The 24,141-nt window shown below is 44.0% G+C and overlaps 1 protein-coding gene across 2 annotated transcripts in view; it reads right to left on the reverse strand.

Moving 5' to 3' along the window:
• Positions 1-24,141, reverse strand: part of pawr (PRKC, apoptosis, WT1, regulator) — a 231,896-nt gene that overhangs the window by 124,582 nt on the left and 83,173 nt on the right. For both annotated transcript variants that reach the window (XM_072268193.1, XM_072268192.1), the window contains exon 3: positions 3,335-3,454. In XM_072268193.1, coding sequence (XP_072124294.1) covers positions 3,335-3,454 — 120 coding nt within the window. The remainder of the gene's footprint in view (positions 1-3,334; positions 3,455-24,141) is intronic.

Consider the following 24,141-nt stretch of genomic DNA (forward strand, 5'->3'; position numbering starts at 1 on the left):
AGTCTCTCAGTATGGCCTCCTGTATATCGGTGAGACCCAATGTAGATTAGGAGACTACTTTACCAAGCACCTACACTCCTCCCTCCCCCTTCCTGGTTTCACTTATAACCTTGTGTTTCTTCCTCACAACCCCCACCTTCTAACTCTGACTCCTCATCTTTTTCTCTCCAGTCCAGATTGAAGGGTTTCGGCCCGAAACATCGACAATACTCTTTTCCATAGCTGCTGCCTGATCTGCTGAGTTCCTCAAGCATTTTGTGTGTGTTACAGAAGAGGAGGTGCTTGCTGTCTTGGGGCAAATTAGGGTGGATAAATCCCCAGAGCCTGACAAGTGCAGAAATTGCAGGGGCCCTGGAGAGATATTTAAATCATCCTTAGCAACATGTGAGAAGCTGGAGGATTGGAGGATAACCACTGGTGTTCCGCTGTTTAAGAAAGGCTCTAAAAATAAACCAGGACATTATAGGCCAGTGACCCTGGTTAGTGCGAAAGTTATTGTCAGGTATTCTAAGCGACCAGATATGTGAGTATGTGGATAGACATGGACTGCTTAGGGATAGTCAGTGTGGCCTTGTGCATGGTAGGTTGTGTCTAACCAATATTATAATTTATGAGGAAGTTGCCAAGAGAGATGATGAAGGCAGGGCAGTGGATGTCGTCTACATGGATTTTTGCAATGCATTTGGAAGGTCCCACATGGGGGGTTGATCAAGAAGGTTCAATTGCTTGGCATGCAAGATGAGGTAGTAAATTAGATTCGACAATAGCTTTGTGGGAGAAGCCAGAGAGTTATAGAAGATGACTGCCTCTCTGACTGGAAGCCTGTGACTAGAGTGCTGCAAGGATCAGTGCTGAGTCCATCAATGTTTGTCATCCGTATCAATGATCTAGATGATAATGTGGTTAATTAGATCCACAAATTTGCGGATGACACCTAGATTGGGAGTATAGTGGACAGCGAGGAAGACTATCGAGGCTTGCAACAGAGTCTGGACCAGCTGGAAAAATGGGCTGGAAAATGGCAGATGGAACTTAATGCTGATAAGAGCAAGGTGTTGCACTTCAGTAGGACCAACCAAGGTAGATCTTACACAGTGAACGGCAGGGCACTGAGGAGTGCGGTAGAATAAAGAGATCTAGGAATACAGGTGCATAATTCATTGAAAATGGCATCACAGGTAGATAGGAAAGAAAGCTTTTGGCACATTGGCTTTCATAAACCAAAGTATTGAGTGCAGAAGGTGGGATGTTACATTGAAGTTGTATAAGACATTGGTGAGGCCTAATATGGAGTATTATGTGCAGTTTTGGTCAACTATCTACAGAAAAGATGTAAATAAGGTTGAATCAGTACAGAGAAAATTTGCAACGATGCTGCCAGGTCTGGAGGACCTGAGTTATGTGGAAAGATTGAATACATTAGGACTTTATTCCTTGGAAAGTAGAAAACTGAGAGGAAGTTTAAAAGAGGTACACAAAATTATGAGAGGTATAGATAGGGTAAATGCAAGCAGGCTTTTTTCATTGAGGTTGGGTGGAATTACAACTAGATGTCATGGGTTAAGAGTAAAAGGTGAAAAGTTTAAGGGGAACATGAGGGGAAACTTCTTCACTCAGAGGGTCACGAGAGCGTGGAATGACCGCCAGTGCAAGTGTGCATGCAAATTTGGATAGATCCATGGATGATAGGGCTATAGAGGGCTATGGTACCGAAACTTATTCTGCAGGTTGATGGAAGCAGTCGACGTAAATGGCTAAGCCAACTGGATGGGCCGAGGGGCACGTTTCTGTGATGTACTTTTCTGTGACTCTATATACATACTTTGAAAATGAATTTACTTTGAACTTTGATCCAGTTTGTACTCCAGGACTGCAAAGACTGAGAAAAACATTTGGGTTAAACATTCTCCCAGTGACCTTTGTCACAGTCTGCTTCCTACATTGGCTCCACTGGAGTGGATTTTGCAAGAAGCAGACACGTGTCTATACTGAGGAATGGAGACAGACTCCTTCAGTAAAACTTGACCTGCTTCACCACTGCAGGACACACCAAAACACCATGCTCACAAATTATTCTTCAATGTACAGAAAACTGAAGCAATCAGATTCAACAAGCTCGACATCCACAGCAGGTTCCTATGCACACCACAAAGATAATACTCGCTCCACATCCACTGTATATAGGCTTTCAATATTCAATAGGTTTCAATGAGATCCCCTCTCATTCTTCCAAACTCCAGCAAGTACAGATCCAGAGCAATCAAACGTTCTTCATACGTTAACCCTTTCATTCCCAGGATCATTCTCGTGTACTCCTCTGGACCCTCAGCAATGCCAGCACATCCTGAAATTAGTCACAATAGCCAAGTTCAGTCTGACCAATGTCTTATAAAGCTTCAGCACTACATTCTTGCTTTTATCCTCTCGAAGTGAATGTTAACATTGCATTCGCTTTCCTTCCTACCATCTCAACCAGCAGATTAACCTTTAAGGAATCCTACACAAGGACTCCCAGTACCTTTACACTTCTGATTTCTGAATTCGTTCCCCATTTAGGAAGTAGTCTATGCCTTTAATCCTTCTACCAATGTGCATTGGTACATACATTTCCCTACACTTGATTCCATTTGCCACTTCTTTGTCCATTCTTGAAATTTATCCAATTGTTCATCATAATGTTCATCATAAATGTCTTTCTTGCAATCGCAAGACCCAGTTGGACATTGGCAATACTCTGTGTCTGGTTCATTAGTTCATTGGCGAGACTAACAGCAGAGGAACCATGGCCTTGGGTTGTTTCCCTTATGCCACAGTGTCATCTGTTGCAGCCACCCAAGAAAGAAAGCACAGGAGGTGGTGTGGGAGAACAGAGGCATGGTGGACATGCTGGAACCAGTACTGTATTGAGGACTGGCCCCTGCAGGCCAGCTTGCCCATCACGGCTGCTCTCCAGTGTTCGCTCCCTAGATGACAAACTGGATTGCCTTTGTCTGTGGCTGACCTGGTGCGAGATGAAGAACTGCTGTGTGATTGTTCTTTTGGAAACATGGCTCCGGGACAACATCCCATTCACCATCAATCCTCAGGCTAGGCCATGAACTTGAACTTCTGCAGACTTCTCGCTTCCTTATTGTTAAAGAACCAAGAAACCTAACAAAGTTATGCACTCTCAATTATAATCGACAATAAAAATAGAAGATGCTAATATCCAGCACATATCAAAAACTTAAATCAAAATTCTAAAAAGCAAATATGCTAAATGCCTACACAAGCTCATAATGACATGATTGTAACAGCATGGAGAGACAGAGTTACAAGCAGGGATTGAGCTTACTGGATATGGGCTGCCTGTGTCCGATGTAATGGACTCATTCAGGATGGTGTTCTGCTGAGTGGTGGCATCCTCTCTCTGGTGCAGCTTCTGTTCTGAAGAGTCATGGTCCTCGTCGGGGCTCTGAAGGAACAACAACACAGAGGCTTTAGGAATGATCCTTTCTCCCAGTAGAGTTCCCCAACACAGGGAGCAGTAATGCGGAGAGACGAATGAATGTTTTCTGACCTTGAGAAACTTGGTGTCACATCAACACAAGCTTCCAAGGATCCACATTCCAACCCCACCTCCCCTGATGTTGCCTGACTCCAGCACCTCAGTTCTCCAGCTCAGTTCATCATCTCCACTAACTCTGGACTTGGCTACAAAACCTGGTCCTAACCAATCTCTCTCATTCTGTCCTCCATAAACTGGAGGCTAAGCAAAGTGCTGCCTATCCTCCCGACTCCAAACAAGCCCAGATTGCCCATTGAACTCACAATGGCTCCTGATTAAGCACCCTATATTTTATAAATCCCACCTCTCCCATCACTGCAATCTCCTCTAGCCCTACAAGCATGACGTATCAGTGTTGCTCTAATTCTGTCTTCCTGTACTTCACTGAATTTAACCATTCCACCACTGGTGATCATATCTTCTGCTATCTGGACCATGTATACTCTACTCTAAATGTCCCTCCCAACAACTCTTTCTCCTCTGTGGAAGCACTATGCCCAAGTACTTGCTCATCAACCCCAATATTACCCCTACTTCATTAACTTTTCTCCGTTCGTCACTTCTTTTCATCCTCTTAATCCTCTCAGTGCTTTGCATCAGGAACAATTATTACCCTTTAACCATCTGGCTCCTGAACCGGCATGGATAACTTCACTCACCACGACTAAACTGATTCCATAACCTATGCACTCACTCTCAAGGACTCTACAAATCATGTTCTCAGTATTATTTATTTATTGTTATGTTTTTAATTTCACAGTTTGCATGTTTTTAATTTCACAGTTTGCCTTCTTTTACACATTGGTTGTTTGTCTTTGTGTTTAGTTTTTCATTGATTCCATTGTATTTCTTTGTTCTACTGTGAATGCCTGCAAGAAAATGAATCTCAGGGTAGTATACGGTGACATATACATCCTGTGATAATAAATTTACTTTGCATTCTCAAGTCTAATAGTTTTGTCGAGGGTGCCTGTCACCCTGACCATTCTCTTTTCCCTCTTGGAGAAGATACAAGTGTTTGAAGACCTGGACAACCAGATTCAGGAAACAACATCTTTGCCACTGCTGAATCCATTATCTTTTTCACCACCCCTTCATGGTGGTGCTGGCACATTCTCGAATCCTTGAATTCTACATCTTCCGTTATTGTCACATTTCCTTTTTGCATTATTTCAGCCTCCAACTTGACAGCATAAACATCAATTTTTTTCTAACTTCCAGTAATTTCTCCTCAACTACCCCTTTCTCTGTTTATCTATTCCTCATTCCAGCTCCCCTCTCTACCCTTCTCTTTTCCTTACCTGCCCATTACTTGGTTTTCCATAGATCACTGCACTCGCCCATCAGATCCCTTCTTCTTCAGCCCTTTACCTCTTCCACCTATCCCTTCCCAGCTTCTTACTTCCTCCTCTTACTCAACCAATCACCTTCTCCCTCAACTAGTTTCACCTGTCAACTTGTACTCCCCCGCTTCCCCTCATCTTATTTTGGCTTCTGTCCCCTCCTTTTCAGCCCCGTTGAAGGGTCTTGGCCCAAAACGCTTACTGTTTATTCCCCTCCGTAGATGCTGCCTGATCTGCTGAATTCTTTCAGCAGTTTGTGTGTTGCATACAATGCATTAAGAAATGCTACAAGGGGCACAGGTACAGAGTCTTTTCCCAGTGTTGAGGAATCAAGAACTAGAGGGCATAGGTATAGGGTGAGAGAGGTTGAGATTTAATAGAAATCTGAGGGGAAACCTTTTCACCCACAGGGTGATCTGTATTAGGAACGAGCTGCCAAAGGAACCTGTTGAGGCAGATACTTTAACAACACGTAAAAGGCATTTGGACAGGTACATGGACAGAAAAGGTAGACCATAGAACACTACAGCACAGCCCAGGTCCCTCGGCCCAACAACGTTCTGCCACCTTTTAACCTACTCCAAATCAATCGATCCCTTCCCTCCTACATAGCCCATAACCCTCAATTTTTCTTACATCCCTGTGCCTATCTAAGAGACTCTTACACATCCCTAATGTATCAGCCTCTAGCACCACCCAACAGCGTGCTCCTTGCACCTAGCACTCACTCCGTGTAAAAATAAACTACCTCTAGGCAGTGTCAAGGATTAACTTTATTCACCATGTACATTTACAAGTACCAGGAATTTGTTGAGGTGCATTGGCACGACATTCAACAATTATAAAGTTATATAAAATACAAAGTTAGAGCTTTACTATAATATAAAGTTAAAGTACAGATATAGAATAAAATGTGCATAAATACATAAATATCAGCATGTTGGACGAGGTAGCATTACCTCAAATGAGAATCTTAGTGGCTGAAGAGCCTGCTTCCAAGCTGTATGACTACCTTACTCTTTGTATATTCTGCTGTTTTGTGCTTGCCACTGTATTTACCACCACCACCATGTCTACTGTTTACTCTGTGAGTTTCACAGGAGCAAGGAAGTGCGCCCTGAATGACAATAAACTAATCTGTATCTGGAAACAGGTGCCTGTTGAGGCCCAGCCCCCTCCTTCTGAGGAAACGCTCCTGGTTTGCAGACATTAAGCACCAGAAGGGCGAGGCCAGTACGCAGGAATGCAGACAATGCCAGTGCTCTTCCATTCTCCACTCCTCCACAATTCCATACATTGTGGGGATAAAATGGATGCTTTATACAGTTAACACAGCTGGCTTTTGTAGCATTACAATGGGCAAACATGCAGAAGAGGCTACCCCACCTAATCCCACTACCCACCTCTCGCTCCACAGCCATGCATACAGCAGTTCTTCCAGGACATTTAAACACTGTGAGATTCTGTCTCCATCACTCTCTGAGACAAGTTCAGAACCTCTCCACTGTTTATTTATTTAGAAATACAGCCCCTTTTGGTCCAACGAGGCCCCACTGCCTGCACAATCATACCTATGCAGAATGCAGACTAACGAGTCAGAATTAAAGACATGCCCTCTTCTCATTACTATCATCAGGAAGGAGGTACAGGAGTCTGAAGATACACACTCAACATCTTAGGACCAGCTTCTCTCCACCTTCAGATTTCTGAATAGTCCATGAACACCACCTCACCAATTTTGCTCTCTTTTTGCACTAGTTATTTTTTTATAATTTCTTATTGTAACTTATAGTAATTTTAATGTATTGCACTATCCTGCTGCAAAACAACAAATTTCATGACATTGGTCAGTGATAACCAACCTGATTCTGAGAAAGTACAGTGTAGGCAGGTAATGGAGCGCAAGATCATAACAAGGTGGGTTGGAAGGTCAATAATCCATCTTGTGGTACGGGTTGGGTCTTTGATTATGCTGGCTGCTTTCCCGAGACAGTGAGAAGTAAAGAAGTCCACGGAAAAGAAGCTCATTTCCAAGAAGTGCTGAGCCGTGACCACAACTCTCTGCGGCTTCCTGCTGTCGTGGGCAGAGCAGTTACTATGCTGCACCAGGATAGGATGCATCCTATGGCACATCGATAAAACTGGTGAGCGTCAAATGATACATGCTGAATTTCTTTAGCCTCCTGAAATTTCTTTAGCCCCAAACTTAAGAGCATTGGTATTGCAAGGGAGCAGAGGGAAGTCCTATCGTGCTCTTCTATAGAATGGTGGCATAGAATTTTCAGCATCCATCAGAGGGTAGACCTCACCATGAATGTCACCCTCATCTTACTGATGAACGACCGACATCAGAGGCATGGTTACTGCTCAGGACAGACTTGCCCGTGTTGGATCCGGAGCCCAAGTGGGGTGAATGGATCTGGGTTGGTCAAAAAGCAGAATGGGACTAGGAGGTTAGAAACTCTCTCCTGGGAGAAGGTAGGAGAATGGGGTTGAGTGGGATAATAAATCAGCCACGATGGAATGGTGGAGCAGGCTCAATGGGCCGAATGGCCTGATTCTACTCTTATGTCTTGTGGTATGTTCCAACCTTCCTCAACTGTTCACCCTGTCCAAACAGTTGGCTTACCACATTCCCTGAACATTAATATCACAAAAATGTGGTCAAGAAGCAGAAACTCTACAAAAATTCCATCCTAACGACAGTAAATAAAGCAGTGACCCAATCACTTAATGTCTGACCCAAATTCTTCAGATATTTCTCAACATTCTGAACAACACTGCAGCAAAAAGGAACGCTTTCATAATTCTAATTCTCTCCGTGGGCTAATCATTTTGTGAATCTGTAGCTTGCTAACAGTCCCATTAAGGGCCTTAGGGTATTCCATTGTATTAGGGTCAGATAACAAATGCAAGATAATGTGTACCAGTTCCAATAAAATTTATCCAGAAGGTGACACTATTTTTCAAAAAGTTTTGATTGTACAACAGTACAGCACAGGAACAGGCCCTTTGGGGTTCATGATGTTGTGCCAGACCCTAAACTGATCCCTCCTGCCTACACGTGGTCCATATCCCTCCATTCACTGCACATCTATGTGCCTGTCTAATATCTTCTTAAATGCCTCTATTGTATCGACCCCCACTATCATAAACACAAGAAATTCTGCAGATGCTGGAAATCCAGAGCTAACACACAAAATGCTGGAGGAACTCAGTAGGTCAGGCATCATCTGTGGATGAGAATAAACAGGGCAAAGACCCTTCATCAGGATAGACTTCACCGTTAATATCACCCTTGGGCCAGAATGGTCTCGGCCCAAAACGTTGACTGTTAATTCCCCTCCATAGACGCTGCCTGACCTGCTGAGTTCCTCCATCATCACCCAGGCACCTCCATCTGATAATGGGGACACATAGTGGGAGAATGGAGGGCTGTGGTGAGAATGAAGAGGTGACAGAGGCTGAAGTAGTGGCAGTCACAGAACACAGAACAGTACAGTACAAGTACAGTCCCTTCGGCCCACAATGCTGTGCTAAATTAATATTCAATACTGAGCTAAACTAATCCCTTCTGCCAACACCATGTCCATATCCTTCCGCTTCCTGCACATTCATGTGCCTGTCGAAGAGCCCATCCCTATTGAATCTGCCTCCACCCAGTGCCCAACGCTCTGCATACAAAAACATCTCCTTTGAACTTTCGCCCTCTCACCTTTAACGGCGACTGTCTAGTATCAGACATTTCGATTCTGGATAAAAGATACCCACTGGAGTTGAACAGCAAGCCACACATTTTGGGGCAATCAGAGATAGTGTACCACCCCAGGGGGCCACATGTGTGGCAATAGTGCCAGAGGTTTTAAGAAGTGTAACTGAACACTACTTAACACATTGTCTACAAAGGCAAGAATGAAAAAGCATTGCACAGTTTATTCTTGTAATTTTTTTTAAATTATGGATTTATTTTGGTTAAAAATTAAATTAGAGATGGACAAAGTGCTCAGCATGCCATTAATATCATAAAAAAGCCAATTCCAGTGATTAATAGCATTTAGAATGTACTTGATGCCAGTCCTAATCAAGGCAAAAAACATCGACTCTTTATTCCTCTCCATAGATGTTGCCTGACCTGCAAAGTTCCTCCAGCATTTTGTGTATGTCACTCTGGATTTCCAGCATCTGCAAGATCTCGTGTTTAAAGCTTACTTGGTCAGGTACATGATGGGAAAGGTTTAGGAGGTAAGGCCAAACACAGGCAAATGGGACTAGCTTGGATGGGTCATCGTGAGCCAAAGATCCTGTTTCCATGCTGTAAGACTCTATGATTGAATATTAACTCTGTAGACAGTTCTGAGGTTCATTATCATCTCCAAAAGACAGTCCATTTGCTGTATCCCATCTCCTTTGAAACTGACAGGAATATCAATATTCTTTTTTTCTGCTTCAGGCGAAACCGCAGCCACAACTTCATGTCCTCAGGAGGCACAGAAACCAAAGCTCCATATTGGCTGCTAATTAGTTTGTTTCACAAGTCGGCAAGTCTCTGCACTGTAGCCAACTTCTCTGCTCAGTGAAGCAGTGGAGGCTACCCCAGTAAACATATTTAAGACAAGGTTGGATAGATTTTTGCATAGTAGGGGAATTGAAAGTTATGGGGAAAAGGCAGGTAGGTGGAGATGAGTCCATGGCCAGATCAGTCATGATCTTATTGAATGGTGGTGCAGGCTCGATGGGTCAGATGGCCTACTCCTGCTCCTATTTCTTATTATGAGTCAGAACAACCACCTACACAATTTATTCCAGGCTGCCTCCCCTAAATATTTGCTAGAGTCCTGGTGTATCACCAAAGTCTCTAGCAAATTTGTAGAGATGTACTGTGGAGAGCATCCTAACTGGTTACATCACCATTTGGTATGGAGAGGCCACTGCACAGGATCCGAAAAAGCTGCAGAGGTTTGTAAACTCAACCAACTCCATCATGGGTGTGACCTCCCTCCCCCACCATCGAGGACATCTTCAAAAAGAGATGCCTCGAAATGGCAGCATCCATCATTATGGACCCCATCACCCAGGGCACATGCTCTCCTCATTCATACCATCGAGGAGGTACAGAAGCCTGAAGACTGACACTCAACATTTTAGGAAGCTTCTTTCCCTATGCCACCAGATTTCTGAACAGTCCATGAACATTACCTCATTAGATTTTGCTCTCTTTTTGCACTATTTATTTAATGTTTTATATATATATTTCTTATTGTAACTTATAGCATATTTTATGTCCTGCACTGTGCTGCTGTTGCAAACAACAAATTTCACGACATTTGTCAGTCTATAATCTCCTCCAGGTCAACAACCATTCTGCCATTCTCCAGCTTTTTGCCTCTTGTGGCTCATGGACTGACTTCAGTCCAGCCCTAGTTTCAGTTGCAAAATTACCCCCCAAACCTTCCCTGAGTTAGGGCATTTCTCTTTGGAGTGAAGCAGAATGAGAGATGTTTTGTTAGAGCCTCCTGATAAGAGACATAGATAGAATGGACAGCCAGCCAGAGACTTTTTCCCCAGGATGGTCTAATTTTAAAGTGCTGGGAGGAAAGTATGGGATGTTAGATCACGAAACGGGATGTTAGATCACGAACAAAAGAAAATCTGCAGATGCTGGAAATTCAAGAAACACTCACAATATACTGGAGGAACTCTGCAGGCCAGGCAGCATCTATGGAAAAGAGTACAGTCAACATTTGGACCAAGACCCTTCAGCAGGAAGGGTGCTGATGAAGGGTCTCTGCCCAAAACGTCGACTGCACTCTTTTCCATAGATCTGCCCAGCCTGCAGAGTTCCTCCATGATCTTAGGGATGTCAGATGTTGGTCTTTTACATAGAGAGTGGTGATAGAGGCAGATATATTAGGGATATTTAGGAGACTGCAAGACAGGCACACAGAGGGTTATGTAGGAGGGAAGGCTTAGATTACTTAGAGTACCTTAAGGGTCAGCACAACATTGTGGGCTGAAGGGCCTGGACTGTGCTGTCCTATGGTTTGGTGATGCACCCTGCTCATGCAGAAGAGATCTGAAAGCAAATGTACAGGATTCAATAGGAGAATCATCCTCCAGATAGGACAGACAGGAGTGAGCTGAGGAGAAATTCCCTCGCCCCTCAAGAAATCGCATAACTTGGGAATTCCCTACCCAGAGAACTTTTGATGTTTACTCCGCTGAATGCAAAATAGAGATTTATAATTCGGGACAGGAGAATAGAGGAGAACGTTGGCACCAAGATAAAATATCAAGCACAAAACAATCAATGATAAACATTCTAATTATGTAAACTTACTGGGCCCATACACTGCATACGAACAGAGGAAAACCAAGAAGCAACATTCACCCTTTCTCCACTGAAGGAAGGTGGAAAGCAGATGCTTGGTGGATGATACTCACAAAGACGGGGCATTCAGAAGGCACTGCTTCTTTCATTCATTTGGGCCTAACTGGGTGGCAGAACCACAGTAATGGTGCCATGGTGATGTAGCGGTTAGCTCGATGGTGTTACAGCTTGGGGCATTTCGGAGTTCAAATCCGGCACCACTCTGTAAGGAGCCTCTGTACCTCCTCCCTGTGGAGGTCCTGGGTTTTCTCCGGGTGCTCCGGTTTCCTCCCACAGTCCAAAAAACGTACAAGGTAGTTTAACTGGTCGTTGTAAATTGTCCCGTAATTAGGTTCGGGTTAATCAGAGATGTGGAGTTGCTGTGTCTGCAACTGCTCAAAGGGCCACGCAGACACTAAATAAAGCCTCACATCCTCAGGAGGCACAGAAGCTAAAGGTCCACACTTGCTAATTGTTTTGTTTCACAAGTCAGCAGCAGTGCTGAGTATATTCTGAACAGCCACCTGCTCAATTCATTCCACGCTGCCTCTGTTCCCTCCTCCACCCCGCCTACTCATATTGATCACTGCTGTGGGATTATTGACTACAGAAGGAAGAAGCTGGAGGTCCATGAGAAAGTCCTCTTTAGGGGATCAGAGGTGGAGAGGGTTAGTAACTTCGAATGCCTGGCAACCAGCACATAGGCACCATCATAAAGGCACAACAGTACCTCTACTTCTCATGTTTGCGTATAGATTCAGCATATTACCAAAATCTTTGACAAACTTCAATAGATGCACATTATCCTTACAGTTTGCATCGCAGTCTGGTACGGAAACACCAATGCCCAGGAATGGAAAAGCCTAGAAATAGTGGTGAATAAAGTTCTCCCATGAGCACACCTACAAGGAGCGCTGCCCCCAAGAAAACAGCATCCATCATCAAGGACCTCCACCATCCAGGCCATTCTCTCCTCTCCCTGCTGGCATTGGGAAGGAGGCACAGGAGCCTTAGATCCCACACCACCAGATTCGGGAACAGTTATTACCTTCAACAATCACTGAGCCAGAGTGGATAACTTCAATCACCACAACTCTGAACTGATTCCACAACCAATGGACTCACTTTCAAGGACTCTGCAACTCCTGTTCTCAGTATTATTTGTTTGTTTATGTACTTATTTTTATTGGCACAGTTTGTCTCCTTTTACACAATGGTTGTTTGTCAGTGCTTGTGTGTAGTTTTTCATTGATTCTATTGTATCTTTTTGTTCTACTGTGAACGTCTGCAAGAAAATGAATCTTAAGGGGGTATATGGTGACATACATGTGCTTTGACATTGAACTTTGAGTGTGTATGCCAGAAGGGATGTACTGCCTCCTCTTATTGTGTGGCCACTATCACTCACATGTTGCAATTGATTTTCAGATACAAAGTGACATCAGGTCCATAAAAACTGGCCATTCAGCCCAATTAAGGTTTAAAAACAGCTACTTCCCTTCAACCATTCACTTCTTGAACCAAATCACTAGAGTTTAGACACACTAGACCTGCTTTGATCACTTTGCACCAAAATAGACTTCAGAAATTACCAGAAGTTAGAGAAATTGACGTTTATACCATCAGATTGGAGGCAGTCAAGACGGAATATGAAGTGTTGCTCCTCCAACCTGAGAGTGGCTTCATCGTGACCATAGAGGAGGCCACAGACTGACATCACAATGGGAATGGGAAGTAGAATTAAAATGGGTAGCCATCAGGAAGTCCTGCCTTTTGTGGCAGACGAAGCAAAGGGGAGTTGGGAAATTCCTTTAGACACATGCTGCCTGACCTGTTGAGTTCCTCCAGCATTGTGTGTGTGATGCTCAGAGATTCTGCAGATGCTGGAAATCTTGAGGAATTCCGGACAAAATGCTGGAGGAATTCAGTCCAGATAAAAGGGTCTTGGCACAAAATGTCAACTGTTCATTTCCCTCCATAGATGCTGCCTTACCAGCTGAGTTCCTCCAGCATTCTGTGTGTGTGTTCCCCTGGATTTCCAGCAACTGCAGAATCTCTTATGTTAAGATTGCCTTCTACTGTGCATCAATAAAAATTGGTAGCCAAATTGGGGAATGGAAAAAGAGAGAAAGGGGAGGGAGGAGGATTGAATTTGCCAACTTGCCCCAGATCCCATAGGCCCTAACCTTTTTAACCAGTCCTGAAAAAAGGATCTTGAGCTGAAACATCGACTGTTTATTCTCCTCCATAGAAGCTGCCTGACCTGCTGAGTTCCTCCAGCATTTTGTGTGTGTTGTAAAGTGTTGTGATCCAGATGATGATTATTCCTTAACTAATGTTGGCAGCCAGTCAGCCGGACAGCCACACCCATTCAACATCGGACAAGGGCTTTGAGAGCGTGGGCGAGACTTGCCTACTAACCAGACAGGATTACTGTACACTGATGAATGAAGGAATTGCAACTCATGGACCCGACAGTAACACAGAAAGCTGAGAGCCCAGCAGTTCAATGTTTACAGGGCACCAGAGGAAGTATCTTTCAAGTACTTAATAATGGTATGAAGAATCAACTTTACACTACATAAACATAGTCTGGCATCTCATTTCATTCCATTAATCACCAGACAAAGAAAATACTGGCTGAGAATTTTTTTTATATACAAAGAATCTCAGTTGCCTTGTGCAAACAAGTTTAGTCACCTTTCCCCATCAAGCAGCTCTGTTTATCAGATATCTGCATTTAGTTCAACGCTTTGTCTCACAGACAATGCCTCTGTTTCAAAAGACTCAAACACAGCCATCTCTGTGCTGTAAGACCATGAGATATAGGTGCAGAATTGGGCCATTCAACCAACTATTCTGCTCCACCATTCAATCATGGCTGACTTATTATCCCTCTCAACCCCATTCTCCTGCCTTCTGCCTGTATCTTTAACACCCTGACTAGTAACCTCCACTTTAACTATACCCAATGACTTGGCCTCCACAACCATCCAAGACAATGAATTCCACAAATTCATCACCCTTTGGTTAAAGAAATTCGTCCTTGTCTCTGCTCTTGCAAGAGAGGTGTTATTTTCATCTGGAATGGTCACATGACATTTTATTGTTTTATAGAGAGAAATAGTACCATAATAGGTCCTTCTGACCCAACGAGCCCCTGCTGCCCAGTTACACCGATGTGACCAATTAATCTGCTAACCCGGTCAAGATGGCACTGAGCTGTGATCAGACACAAGTTGTTTTATTAGGTCCATGGGGATGGTTTCTAATTTTATTTTATTTAGAGATACAACAGGGAATTGGCCCATCCATCCCAGCAAGCCTCACCCTGCCTATTTTAACCCCAGCCGAACCACAGGAAGATTTACAATGACCAATTAACCTATTAAGCAGTACATCTTAGGAACGTGGGAGGAAACTAGAGAACCTAGTGGAAACACAGCTCTCACAGGAAGAATGTACAAACTTCTTACGGACCATATCAGAATTGAACTCTGAACTGACACACCCCCTGCGGCACCTGTTTTGGAGACAGAGGGACGTTAAGGACGTTGTTAAGTTTAAGGACAGGAATGTGGGGGGAGTCAGCGGTCAGACCAGAGTCTAGGCTTTCGCTCTGCATTTGAGGGCCAACGGTGGGGTAAAAGGACATCCGTGGTCAAATGTCAGGCCAGAAGACCTGCAAGGACATTGTCTGGTGGCCCTCCAGATCTGTGAATTTCAGTTTCAGGGTTCCCATGTGGGTAGGAGGCGCAAGGGCCTGACCATGCCCCCCCCCCCACAACCCTGGGGTCTGGAGTTCATGGTCCTAATGATTGAAGAGTCCGGGGGTCGAGGCCTGGAGTTCCTGGTCCTCATTTGTTAACATCTGAGAAACCCTATTGTCTAAAATCAAAGCCCAAAGGTCAACCAGAAGCCCAGAGGTCAAGGCTTGATGAAGTTCTTAGGTTGGTTTGGTTGTTAACGTAAACGATATATTTCACTGTATGCTTCGATGTATACGTAATAAATGAATCCAAATCTGTATGTTTTTAGAATATGGGAGGAAACCAGAGCAGCCAGAAGAAATCCATGCAATCACGGGGAGAACATACAATGTCCTTATAGACAGCGGCAGAACTGAACCGGGGTCGCTGGCACTGTGAAAGCATTATGTTAACCACTACGTTACCCTGCCTCCCTTAAGGAAACTCCTGTAAGTTATTTTACTAGAGATTGCAAAAGTTATACAGCACAGAAACAGACCACTCATCCATACCAACCAAGAATCACATTTAAGCTAATTCAGTTTGCCTGCCTTTGGCCCATATCCCTCCAAGGCAGGTACCATGCATCTTCTAAGGTACATGGAGGGATGGGGCTTGGAGGAATATGGGCCAAATGACAGAAATTGGACCTAGCTAGGTGGACAATGTGGGGGGGGGGGGCATGGACCTATTGGGCCAAAGGGCCTGTACTGTGCTGTAATGTCCTACTTATAACAAAGTGGGAGTGGCAAAGTTTTTGCAGTACTCCAATTTTCAAAATATAATAAATGTTTATTAAATAGGCAAGAGTTGGAATATTGGACAGCAGAATTTTGAATGAGTTGGTTTGCGTTGATAACACTGAACTAAACACTGAATTATCCAACAACCTATGGACTCGTCTTTCAAGGACTCTATAACTCAGGTTCTCAACATTATTTATTACTATTATCTTAATTGCACAGTTTGTTTTATTGTGCACATTGTTTGCGGGTCTTTATTAGTTTGCATTTCTTTGTATCTACTGTGAATGACCACAAGAAAGGGTTGTATATGGTGACATATACAGCATGTACTTTGATCATAAATTTACTTTGTACTTTGAAACAAAGCCAACCAGAACTAGCCAAATGTTCTCCAAGATTAATTATCTGGTCGGCACCTGAGGATGGTCCCATGTAGGGCTGTGACACTGTAGGCGGCGTGGCAGTGTAACACTTTACGGTGCCAGTCATCAGAGTTCAATTCCCACAGTTATTTGTAAGGAGTCTGTATGTTCTCCCTGTGACCGTAAGGGTGCTCCAGTTTCCTCCCACATTCCAAAAAACATATGGAATAGTAAGGGCTAGTAAGTTCTGGTATGCCATGTTGCTGGGGGAACATGGCAACATTTGTGGGCTGCGCCCAGCACGGATTCATATTGTGTTGGTTGTCGATGCAAACGATGCATTTTACTGCATGTTTCAATGCACCTTCGACAAATAAAGCTAATCTTGATCTATTACAGCTAGCGGCTATATTTCATGACGAGTTTGTATGTCAACAAAGATTCCAGCAAATTTCTACAGATACACCAAGGAGAGTTTTCTAACTGGGGTGTTGCATCACTGTGCCAATGCACAAGAACAGAAAAAGCTACAGAGTGTTGTAAACTCAGCCAGCTCCATCACGGGCACTAGCCTCTCCACTGTCGAGGCCACGGTCAAAAGAGCAATGCCTCAGGAAGGCAGCATCCATCATGAAGGACCCCGACCATCCAGGATATGCCCTCTTCTCATCAGAGCCTGAAGACACACACTCAACATTTTATGAACTGCTTCTTCCCTTCTGCCATCAGATTTCTGAATGGTCCATGAATCCATAAACATTACCTCACTATAGTTGCATGACATAATTATATATTTTTATTGTAATTTATAGTATATCTTATATATTGCATTGTACTGCTCCATAAAGCAACAAATTTCATGACATATATCAGTGATAATAAACCTGATTCTTAACCTTATTTTACAGTGGCTTACTGACAAAAGCTCCCAAAATCCAGATCCAAGCCCCTGATGACATTTTCTGCAATGTGGCAGAACTGGTTTTTCATTCAATTCTTCCCTAAGGCTCACAGAGTGCTCACAAAACTCTGTTTTAGCGCCTGACCTCCATCTGGCACTCTTAATCATGAGCTCACTGCTTGACAAATATTAGAACTCTTCATGGAAGATCTAGTAGACAGAATGCATTTGAATATCCAGAAGACATTTAATGTCACCAAAACAGAAGAGCTGCTCACCAACTTTAGGATGAGGTCAGTGCACACGCCTGTTTACATCAACGATGCGGAGGTTGACAGGGCTGGGATTTTCAAGTTCCTGGGCCAGTAGCCTATCCTGGTCCAACCATACTCAAGAAAGCTCAGCAAACCCTCTACTTCCTCAGGAGGCTAAAGGAATTTGGCACGTATCTACCTATTTTTACTGATGCAGCATAAAAAAGCATCCTATCTCAATGCATCACAGCATCGAATGGCAACTGCTCTGACCATAACCACTCTGAAATTTCACGTTATTGTTTTTACCTACACTGCAATTTCTCTGCAGCTGGTACATTTTATGCTGCATCTGCTATTGTTCTAGCTCAACGCACCATGTAATGATAGGTCTGCATGAGCAATATGCAAGACAAGATTTTCATTGGACCTCTGTACATGTGATAATAATAAACCAATTCCAATCCAGAACTGAGATATCAAGATGTCTTTATACAAAACACAAAATTAGCATGCTCGTTCTCTAATCCAGTACCGAGGGATCGCGTCTTGGCACAGGACACAATTATTAGCATGCTGAAACGCTAAGCAATTAGGAAGCTTAATAGAACATTGGCCTTTATTACAATTGGGTGAAGTAAAAAGATGGAGCTAGTCACGCTAAAACTGCAGTGGAGAGACCACACCTACATTGCTGTTTCTTGATCTGGTCTCTTTAGAACATAAAACACTACAGCACAGTACAGGTCCTTTGGCCCATGATGTTGTGCCAACCTTTTAACCTCCTCAAAGATCAATCTAATGCTTCCCTCCTACATAGCCTTCCATTTTTCTATCATCTATTTGTCTACCTAAGAGTCTCTTCAAAATCCATAATGTATCTGCTTCTACCATCACCCCTGGCAGAATGTTCCACACACCCACCACTCTCTCGGTGTAAAAAAAACTTATCTCTGACATCCCCCCCTATACTTTCCTCCAATCACCTTAAAATTATGTGTTCACAATTTTGCCATGGTTGCTCTGGGAAAAGACGCTGGCTGTCCTTAGGTATAAAGGGATTACCTGGATTGGATACAGTTCAGGGAAGATTCAGAGTGTTGACAGGATGTTCAATGAAGGAGATGTCTGAAGGAGAAACACAGAGACGGCTGATGTGACCTCACTGAAGTTTGAAGGAAAGAGAGGCTACCTTATTGTAACACAAGAGTCAAGCTGGATGCTGAGAGAATGTTGCCCCTATTGAAAGCATGTAGAATTGGAAGGGCATAGTTTCAGTCCATTTCACACAGCCACAAGGAGGAATTTCTCTCCTCAAATCAAGAGTCTTTGCAGTCCTTTATCCCAGACGGCTAGGGGGTGGAATCATGGAATACGTTCAAGGTAGGGACATGTGGATATTTGGTCTACAGAGGAGGCAAGTGATATGAAAGTGGAACTGAAGCAAAGTTCAACTCTGCCATATTCTTACTGAATAGCACCCCAGCCCTACTCACACTCCTGGTCTTTATGCTCCATGTTCATTACCATGGTGGGAATAGTTTTGTGCATTGTAATCTCTGCATTTAAACAGCACATTCTTTTCTTTCTAACAAAGTTGCTGGCACACACTGCAAACTCAGGCCTGAGACACTAAACCACCATCATCCCACCTGTAAAACAGCACAATTATACCAAGCATTTCACAGGACCATTAACAAACAATAACTTACTTTTGGAAATACAAGTAGTGCCTCGTTGACTGTGGGGTTATATAGATGCAAGTATTTATATTCATGAGGATAGGGCACATTACGTTACTCTAAATGAGCTAGCAGCACCAAACTAGGCTGAATGGCCTTCTACTGTACTGTGTCATTCTCTGAGGCACTTGCATTGTATGTCAGTAACTCAACACCACTCAGTAACTAAGGGTGTACCTCACCAAGGGATCGGCAGTGGAAAGGGTGAGCAGCTTCAAGGTCCTGGGTGATGGTATCTCAGAGGATCTATCCTGTGCCCAACCTATTGCTGCAATCACCAAGAAGAGGCTCTACTTCATTACGAGCTTAAGGAAGTTTGGTACGTCTCCAAAGACTCGAGCAAGTTTCTACAGGTGTACTGTGGAGAGAATGCTGACTCGTTGCATCACCACCTAGTACGTAGGCTCCAATGCACAGCTTTGGAAAAGGTTGCAGAGGCTGTAGACTCCAGCTTCTTCCCCCCCCCACCCCACTGCATCAATGACATCTTCCAGAGGCAATGCCTCAAGAAGGCACCATCCATCAATAAGGACGTGCCCTCTTCTCATTACCAGCATCAAGGAGGAGGTACAGCAGCTCGAAGACTCACACTGAACGTTTTAGGAACAGCTTCTTCCCATCAGATTTCTGAACGGCCAATTTGCTCTCTTTTTAAACAAAGTATTTGTTTTATACTTCCTGTTATAACTTACAATATTTTTATGTACTGCACTGTACTGGTGCCATAAAACAGCACATCTCACAACATATGTCAGTAATACCTGGTAAACCTGATTCGGAGATACAGTGATTAAAAAAACAGCCACAAACACAACTTACTAATGTGACAAGGTTAAAGGCTGCATGTAGATTCGCAGCAGGTTTTAGCTGTGAAAACACCACAGGCTTCGACTAGTCAGCATTTTATTTACTCAACAGATGTATGTGGATGTACGGCCAAGCCATCTGACATGGCCAGCCTGCCGAAGAGTTGACTGAAACAAGCTGGAACTGATAAACATCATATCTGCCACCAGGAGGTGAGGGGACAAAGCCTCTAGATTTGAGGTAGTAGATTTAGGACTAGGAGGAGGAGAAACTGCTTTTCCCTGACCGTATCAACAGAGAATCTGTAGAATTCTCTGCCCAGGGGAAGGTCAGAGACAGAGCTGATAGCGCCAGTGACCCAGGTTCAACACCACCACTCTCTGTAAGGAGTTCTCCCCATGACCTCATGGGTTGCTCCAATTTTGTCCCACATTCCAAAGATGTACAGGTTAGCAGATTAATTGGTTGAAAGGCAGTAACTGGGTGGCACAGGACTGTTGGGCCGGAAGGGACTGATACTGTGCTGTACCTCTGAACAAAATAATAAAATAAATCTATGATATCGCTGCTCGTTCTTCTCTGCTTCAATGAATGGAGTTCAGACCCAGGGCTAGAGGCCCAATGTCTGCAAATCTGAGAGTCTGGGGGCCAAGAACAGGAGACCCTCGACATCCATCAGCATTCCATAGTCAGGGGAGCACTCAGAAGATTCGGGGGACATGAAAGAGACACCCAGATGATATGTTGCCTCCGAGGTGCCAGCGTCAAGGACTTCTCAGATCGGGTCCATGGCATTCTAAAGGGGAAGTGTGAGCTGCCAGTAGCTTTGGTACATATTGGCACCAATTACATAGGTAGGATAAGGGAGGAAGTCCTGAAGAGAGTTACATAGAAAGATGAAAAGCAGGACCTCCAGGGTAGTAATCCCCGGACTGCTGCCTGTACCACGCGCCAATCAGGGCAAGAAAAGGATGACTTGGCAGATGAACTGGTACAGGGGGTAGGGCTTCAGAATTATGGATCATTGGGATCTCTTCTGGGGAAGGTACGGCCTGTACAAAAAGGACAGGTTACACCTGAACCTGAGGGAGACCAATATTCTTGCAGGCAGGATCGTTAGATCTGTTGGAGAAGAATGAGGAAGCATCTCATTTAAACCTATCAAATGTGGAAAAGCTATATAGAGTGGATGTTTCCTACAGTGGATAAGTCAAGAACCAGAGGGCACAGCCTCAGAATAGAGGGACATCCATTTGATTGGCGGTGAGATGGTATTTCTTTAGCCAGAAGGTGGCGAATCTGTGAAATTCGCTGGTACAAGCAACTGTGGAGGCCAGGTCATTGGATGTATTTAAGGCTCTGCGTTCGAGTAGTATCTCTCTCTTCCAAAGATGTCAGAGGATGTTACTGAGGTTCTACATTTATGGATGTAGACTATGGACTTTTTTTTTTAAGACTATAGACTTATTTTTAGTCTTACAGTTTTAACATTCTGTGTTTATGCCCATTCTTTCCTTTTTTTCGTGTAGGAGGAGGGGGGGTTTGTGAGTCGATGTTCTTACTGCATTTAGTGCGGAGGAAGGGAAGCTCGGGGTCGATGTTCTTGTCGCGTTTTTGTTAGTTTTTTCAGTGAGGGGAATTTGGGGGTCAATGCTCTTGCTGCGTTTTGTGTGTGGGGGAAGGGAAATGGGGGCCAATATTTTAGTGAGAGTGAGTGAGTGTCTGTGAGTGAGTGTGTGTGTGTGTGTGTGTGTGTGTGTGTGTGTGTGTGTGTGTGTGTGTGTGTGTGTTTTCTGTTTCATGGTCATCTGGAGATGATGATTCTCAGACTTGTATATTGCACACATACTTTGATAATAAATGAACCTTTGAACCTTTAAGGTGGAGGTTGATAGGTCTTTGATTAGTCAGGACATGAAAGGTTACTGGGAGAAGGCAGGAGATTGAAGCAATGATGAAATGGCAAAACAGACTCGATGGACCAAGTGGCCTAATTCTTCTCCTATTTGTTATGATATCATGGGTAAGATCTCCACCATCAGGGCCATGGCATCTTCTTGCCACTACCATCGGGCAGGAGGCACAGAGGCCTGAAGTTCCACACCATCAGGTTCAAGGACAGCTACTTCTCTTCATTCATTCAGTTCTTGAACCAAGTGGCACACCCCGTTCACTACCTCAATATAGTGACACTATGACCACTTTGCACCAAAATGGACTTCATTCTTTTTTTCTTGGTTCTAATTATATTCTTTCCGGTAAAATGGTGTATAGTTTACATTTAATTTATGCTTTCCTTGTGTATGCTTCTTATATGATGCTACACACACAAAATGCAGGAGGACTCAGCAAGTCCGGGCTGAAGAAAAGAAATCTAATTGGAGAGGACAGTGATCCATGGGAGGAAGGGACACTCGAGTGAGGTGAGATGCATGTGAGGAGAAAAGAATGAGTCAGACAGGAACCAGAAAGTGGAATGGAAAAAGGAAGGAGGAGAAAATACTGGAAGTTGGAGAAATTGATCTTCATGCCATCAAGTTGAAGACTACCCAGATGGAACAAGAGATAATAAATTTACTTTGAACTCTGAACTTTAGAGAACAAGCCACATTCTGCAGCCTCCAACAGAACAAAGTTCCAGACCCATTGATGTTGAGCTGTCCCTGGTCAGTGGTTCCCCAGCTCCTGTGTTTGGAGTCAGGCAGCCCATTTGTTAAATTGGGAACCACTGAAAGGGTTAATCTGAGTCTGCTCTCAGATAACAGCGTTAGCAACCAGCCAATCACAGAACAGCTTCAGGGACACCTATGGAAACTGTGCACAAACAATATTTAACTTTCAACAAAACTCTCACCCTCCACCAGAAGTGAACTTTTTCTCATTTCTCATTGAATTGAACTCAATAAATTCCATTTTCACACCTCTTTCCTCAACAAATAAAAAAAGATTAGATACTGGAAATCTTGACCAAAACACACAAAATGCTGGAGGAACTCAGCAGCTCAGGGAGCATCTATGGAGGGGAATAAACACTTGACATTTTGGGCCAAGACCAGGTTGTTTTGCAGTTTACTGAGATAGAATGTGAAGGACAGGATGGGGTGGGTGGGGGGGGGGAAGAGAGGTGGTGGGAAACATACAGAAGGTGTGCGAGTTGTGGATTAGGATGAGAATGAAACCTAGTGTTGATCGCAGGGAGCTGCTGGTGAAACAGTGGCCATGCGACCTGCGTGCATTAGTGTTGTGAAGCTACATCGCTCAGCGGGTGGGATCAGAAAACAAGCAGCGCCAGGTCAGGGAACAAGGCACAGCTCGGAGCCAGATGTGTGTGAAAGGTCACCACCATTGTCACTCCCCACTCTGCCGTCACCAAGCTGGAGAACACCCAGAAGAGCGAGCTTGTGCTTTGTATAGTGTGAGAGATACAGACTTCAAAATCAGAATTAGGTTTATCATCACTGACATGTGTCATGAAATGTCCTCACCTGCCTATTACCTCCCCATGGTGTCCCTCTCATGATCTACTCTCCACTCCTATCAGAATCCTTCTCCAGCCCTTTGCCATTAACATCCATCACCTCCCAGTTTCTTACTTCATCCTCCTCACTCACCCACCTGGCTTCACCTATCACCTTCTAGCCTGTCCTCCTTCCCTCCCCTCACCACCTTATTCTGTCATCCTCCCCCTTCCCTTTCCAGTAGTCTCGGCCAGAAATGTCGACCGTCAGAAGCAGGTTTAATATCACCAGCACATGGCGGAAATTTGTTGCCTCTGCGGCAGCAGTACAATGCAATACACAACAATAGAAGAAGCTGTTCCTGAATCACTGAGTGTGTGCCTTCAGGCGTCTGTACCTCCTACCTGATGGTAACGGTGAGAAAAGGGCATGTCCTGGGTGATAGGGCCCCTTAATAATGGACATTGTCTTTTGAGGCACCACTCCCTGAAGATGTCCTGGATACTATGGAGGCTAGTGCCCATGACGGAGCTGACTAAGTTTACAACTTCCTGCAACCCCCACAGTCTCGTGGAGAACACACAAGCGTCTTACAGACAGCAGCGGGAATTGAACCGATGCTACCATGCCGCCCCCGAGAGGGGCAGATCTTCACATCAACAGAGTTTGTGAAATGACCGTGCATTCAGGACTTGTTTATTTTAAAAAGAATGTAAAAACCATTAAGAGGGACATGACCACATCACCGTACCAAAACACATTGGCAACTAAACCAAAATAAGATTCCAGAGCCTGAATGATCTCACTGCACTTGAGAAGGAATTTATTCTGCGGGAAAATAACTGGGGAGAAGCAGCAACAAAAA

This window comes from Mobula birostris, chromosome 9 (genome assembly GCF_030028105.1).
Source record: "Mobula birostris isolate sMobBir1 chromosome 9, sMobBir1.hap1, whole genome shotgun sequence".
Classification (NCBI taxonomy): domain Eukaryota; kingdom Metazoa; phylum Chordata; class Chondrichthyes; order Myliobatiformes; family Myliobatidae; genus Mobula; species Mobula birostris.